Source organism: Zootoca vivipara, chromosome 12, assembly GCF_963506605.1.
Source record: "Zootoca vivipara chromosome 12, rZooViv1.1, whole genome shotgun sequence".
In the NCBI taxonomy this organism is placed as follows: domain Eukaryota; kingdom Metazoa; phylum Chordata; class Lepidosauria; order Squamata; family Lacertidae; genus Zootoca; species Zootoca vivipara.
In genome coordinates this window covers 23757577-23763232 of record NC_083287.1, presented here as the reverse complement: position 1 = coordinate 23763232, position 5656 = coordinate 23757577, and the positions used below count along the sequence as shown (strand labels likewise).

Sequence of the window (5656 nt, the reverse complement as noted above, 5' to 3'; positions counted from 1 at the left end):
TTGGATGATGGAGGATTGATAGAGAATGGTTGAAATATAATGCAGGAGAATTTTTTTGGCACGACTCTAGAGCTTGACTTTGGAGAGGAAAGATCTTTTTTTAAAAAAAAATCAAATGCAGAGAGGATGCTTTCAGAGTGGCCTCATTGCTTTACAAATATTACATCTCTCTCCATCATACTTTCCTCCTTCAAGTTTAGATGGTAGATCCGTTAAGATTTTCTCAAGCCACGAAGGACATACTTGGACTTCTGGGGAATATTTTATGCACATTGACCTGGCAAATTCATATTGGTATATTATTACATCAATTCAGATTGGTAATGAGGTTGGGATTAGAAGTTGTTTATTGAATGAAGAACACATAGAGCAGCTTTCTATGACCTGGTTCCCTTCAGCTGTTTTGGGCTTCATCCTGGACGCACAATCTGTGGCTGGTGGGAAGTGTTGTTCAGATCATGGAAGGCTGCCACAGAGCATTCAGCACTTGAATAAAGCAATGGATTTAAATTTATTTACTTCTTATTGCCTTGGTCAGGGTCTTTGGCCACTTGGGGCAGACTGAAGAGAAGTGACGTCCCAAATCTTTGTGGCAAGTTGGCGGGAGAATGGAAGGAACTTTGAACCGAAGGAGCTCTCTCAGACCTTTGTGACAAAGGAAGGGTGTGCCGAGCAAGGCTTCCGGCAGACGCCCTTCCAAACCGGAGAGGCAGGTTTGCTGCAGGCTTGATGCTTCTCTCTTCCTGAAAGTTTCTGCCAAACCGCAGTGGCAAATTTGCAGCTGAGTTGGGCACCTTCTTTGTGGTGGGTGTGCTCATCTTAATGATGTTCTTCAGCCCCCAGTCCTCCAATTCTTCAAGGTTCAGGCTTCTCTGGTTTTCTTCTATGATGTCTTCATTAGACTAAAAGGGAAAAAACAATAACACAACTTCAAGGTGATTAATATACAGTGAGTGGTACCTTGGTTTAAGTACACAATTGGTTCCGGAAGTCTGTACTTACATTTGAAACACACAGCCTCCAAGAAATCAACTATAAATTTCCCCTCATATAGCTACAATTCCAAGCACCCTTAAACTACAATTCCCAGGATTCTTTTGTAGGGGGAACATACTTTACATGTACAGTGGTACCTCGGTTTAAGTACACAATTGGTTCCAGAAGTCTGTACTTAACCTGAAGCGTACTTAACCTGAAGTGAACTTTCCTATTGAAAGTAATGGAAAGTGGATTAATCCGTTCCAGATGGTCTGCGGAGTACTTAAACTGAAGCGTACTTAACCTGAAGCAAACTTTCCCATTGAAAGTAATGGAAAGTGGATTAATCCATTCCAGACGGGTCCGCGGAATACTCAACCTGAAGCGTACTTAACCCGAAGTATGAGTGTAATTGGTTCTGGAAGTCTGTACTTAACCTGAAGCGTACTTAACCTGAAGCAAACTTTCCAATTGAAAGTAATGGAAAGTGGATTAATCCATTCCAGACGGGGCTGCGGAGTACTTCAATTGAAAGTACTCAAACCGAAGCATACTTAAACCGAGGTATGACTGTACTGGTTAAAGGTAAAGGGACTCCTGACCATTAGGTCAAGTCGTGACCAACTCTGGGGTTGTGGTGCTCATCTCGAGTTATTGGCCGAGGGAGCCAGCGTACAGCTTCCAGGTCATGTGGCCAGCATGACAAAGCTGCTTCTGGCGAACCAGAGCAGCACATGGAAACACGTCGCGGGGATTCGAACCGCCGACCTAATCGGCAAGCCCTAGGCTCTGTGGTTTAACCCACAGCGCCACCCGTGTCCCAATATACTGATTGCATGCTGATAATTAAGTGTGATTCGGATTAGGCTTTGGCCCTCTCCAGGTCTTGACTCTCTGCCAGTCCCAGATTTTTCTGTGGAGAGTGAGAATACTTCAAGAGTAGTTGGGGGAGGGGGAGTCAAATACAGTGGTACTTCTGTTTATGAACTTAATCCGTTCCGGAAGTCTGTTCTTAAACCAAAACCGTTCTCAAACCGAGGTGCGCTTTCCCTAATGAGGCCTCCTGCCGCTGGTGCCCTTCTACTGTTCAGCTCCTGTTCTTAGACCAAGGTAAAGTTCTCAAACCAAGACACTATTTCCGGTTTTGTGGAGTTTGTAAACCAAATCGTTCTTGAACCGGACTGTTCTTGAACCGAGGTACCACTGTAGTCAATTCATTCTGAAGTGGTCTTACCTTCAGATTGGCTGTGCACTTACCCCGGTGTGGGCTTATATCCTTGGCTTTATTACCAACCCACTTTCCTAGTTTAATCCTTAAATAAATAAATAAATAAATAAATAAATAAATAAATAAATAGCCAACTGGCTGGAACTGGCCAGACTTTTTGTCATAGACACCAGAAAGGTGAAACCATCCTGCTAAGTAATGTCTTCTGATAGATAATTTCTTCCTTGAGGATTTAAATCAGAGATGGAGCTTATTTTCCAGGAGAGAAAAGCACGAGGTTATGATTTATTGAATAAGTAACAGGCAAATAAATGCAGGCTCTCATTTTATTGAGATGTGCTGGAACTCACAAAAAGCATAGCTGCCAAGTTTTCCCTTTTCTCGTGAGGAAGCCTATTCAGCATAAGGGAAAATCCCTTAAAAAAAGGGATAACTTGGCAGCTATGACAAAAAGAAGTATCTCACAAGAACCTGGAGAAATATTAATTTGGGGACAATCGGAAATAACAATAAAGGAAAAGTCATATTAGACTGATTGAGTGTCAGAACTGGAGATGCTGGAGGCCTGCAAAGGGAATTTGTAGTAGTACCATTAGCAGATGGCAGAAAGCTGTATACCACCTACAGCTAGGAGCTATTCTGGAGTGTATCTGCTAAATATTGGAAATAACTGTATTCTATTTATTTAATTGACAGACAGAAGAGAAGAAGTAGTACCACTTTTTTCTCTTTCTTTTTTCTTACTTAGTTTTTGATAGTATTTTATTAATATTAAATAACATTACTTATCAGCATGATATGAATGATATGATATGAAGATACATCAAGTGAGAAGATTGGTAGAAGAGATTTGTGTGAGAGGCAGAATAGACTGGTCTTTCTCAGGGTGTGAAGCTGAGAAAGATGGGAGCTGTCCCAGGTGGGAGCTGGGAAGACACAGATCTCTGTGAACTGAAGATGAAGATAGAAGGTTGATAAAATATAAAAATGTGGTGTGTGTGTGTGTGTTTTTTTTTTCCTTCCTTTTTTCTTATTTTGCTCTCTCTAGATATTAGCTTTGTTTGGTTTTTATTGTCTTATATATAAAAAACCTTTAATAAAATTGATTTATATATATATATAAAAGAGAGAGAGATGGAGCTTATTTTTCCATTGGCTGAAGCTACACTGTGCCTGAGGTGGGTGTCTAGATTTCTCTGGTCTCATAATCCCATAAATATGTGGCGCATCAGTCCAGTCCCTTGTCTCCTTTGGAACCATACAAATCAGGCAATGAATGATCCTCTGCAAAAGACTAAGGGTCTCTCAGATGATATTTTCTGCAAGGTACAGAGCAGTGATGGCGAACCTATGACATGCGTGTCAGGCGTGACACGCAGATCCCTCATTGCTGGCCCATTTGCGCTGTTGTTTCTTTCCCCCCATTTGTTCTCCTGCTCCTCCTCACGCTACAGCTTGTCTCCGCTGTTAAAACCCGGATCCTTTTTTTGTTGTTGCTGGTAGCCAGAGATTGGTTTTTTAACCCTTTCTGTGCTGTTTTTTTCTGGCGCTTTGGCAGACGATGATTGGGTGTAACAGCGTTCATTCTTTAACCTGTTCTGTGCTGGGGTTTTTTTTGCGCTTTGGCAGACTATGTCAGTGCTGCGTGTTAGTTCCAGCTAAGGTATTATTCGTCATTCATTTCTGTTCTCTTCCCACCCAAAAGTGCAGCAGCTTTGGGGCATCCCCCCCAAAAAACAAAGCAACTTTTGCACCCCCCCAAAAAAACCTCCAAAACTTTGGTCAGCAACTCCCCCCAAAAAGCTCCACAACTCTGGGCACTTTGTGATAAATAAGGGGTTTTTGGTTTGGTTTGGTTAAATAATTAGTTTTTGGTTTATTAAATACAGTTATATATTACAATTATACATTTTTGTTAGTTAAACTATAAATATTGCCAAATTATGGTCTTTTTCTCAAAGTGACACACCACTCGAGTTATGCTCGTTTTTTTGGCGAATTTTGACACACCAAGCTCAAAAGGTTGCCCATCACTGGTATAGAGGTCTTCTAACAATTCTCAGCACTCTTAACAAACTACAGTTCCCAGGATTCTTTACGGGAAATTTGTGGGACCTGTGACTAACATTGGATACACCTCATAGTTCCATTATATGAAGAAGCATTAAAAGGTAAAGGTAAAGGACCCCTGACAGTTAGGTCCAGTCGCAGACGACTCTGGGGTTGCGGTGCTCATCTCGCTTTACAGACTGAGGGAGCCAGCGTTTGTTCGCAGACAGTTTTTCCAGGTCATGTGGCCAGCATGACTAAGCCACTTCTGGTGCAACAGAGCACCGAAACCAAAGCAGCACACGGAAACGCCATTTACTTTCCCACTGGAGCGGTACCTATTTATCAACTTGCACTTTTTTGGGTGCTTTCGAACTGCTAGGTTGGCAGGAGCTGGGACCAAGCAACGGGAGCTCACTCTGTCGCAGGGATTCGATCCACTGACCTTTTAATCGGCAAGCCCAAGAAGCTCAGTGGCTTAGACCACAGCGCCACCCGCGTCCCCAAGAAGAAGCATTAGTAATTTCTCAGTGTCGCCCAATCCAACATGCTTTACTGTACAGTCAGCTCCCGAATGCCTTGGGAGTTGAACATTTCGGCTCCCAGACGATCGAAAACCAGAAGTGAATGTTCCGGTTTTTGAACATTCTTTTGGAAGCCGAATGTCCGATGGGGCTTCCGGAGCTTCCTGCAGCCAATCAGAAGCTGTGCTTTGGTTTTTGAATGATTCAGAAGTGGAACGGACTTCTGAAATGGATTCTGTTGGACATCCGAGGTACAACTGTATGAAATTACGGACATAAACTCAGTTTGTATAAATCTTGGTCCCAGGGCTGGCCCGCCCTTGAGGCAAGGTCAAGCGACCCCCTTGGGTGGCAGGATCCATGGGGGAGGGTGGCAGATCCACTCCCCCACCATGCCGTTAGCGTGAGTTGCCTTGGGAGCACCCTTCCATCACCTTCCCAAAGCCAGCCTGGCAACAAGGCTCCTGTGGCTTTTGTGTGTGTGTGTTTAGGACCCATAACAAACTACGATTCTTGGGGGGTGCAGTTTTCTGATTCGCCTCAGGTGCCAAAATGTCTTGGGCCAGCCCTGATTGACCTGCACATATGCTGTTTGAACATTTTCTCTCTCAACCTCTTTGTATACCAACAGCAGTGCAAACACATTTCTTAAAGGATAATACGATGTCAGTAAATTTCTTACCTCGGAATAGTTATCATCACTGTATTCTTCTCCGCTGTGCAAGCTGGTCATTACCGATTCATCACGGCAGAAGGTCTTTGAGGCCAAAAGCGAACATGTAGCTAAAGTAAATAAGATTAATCTGTTCATTTGAAATAATTTTCAGTTCTCCTAGATCGTATTTACATCAGAGATCCAAATCTGGACAGCAGAAAA

The 5656-nt window shown here is 43.0% G+C and overlaps 1 protein-coding gene across 1 annotated transcript; it reads right to left on the bottom strand.

Moving 5' to 3' along the window:
- Positions 1-515: 515 nt before the first annotated feature.
- On the bottom strand, positions 516-5656 carry NPVF (neuropeptide VF precursor). Its single transcript, XM_035129904.2, has 2 exons — positions 5462-5656; positions 516-902 (listed from the first exon to the last, which is right to left on the bottom strand). Exons 1-2 carry the CDS (start codon positions 5588-5590, stop codon positions 516-518), a joined length of 516 nt encoding a protein of 171 aa, XP_034985795.2. The 5' UTR covers positions 5591-5656.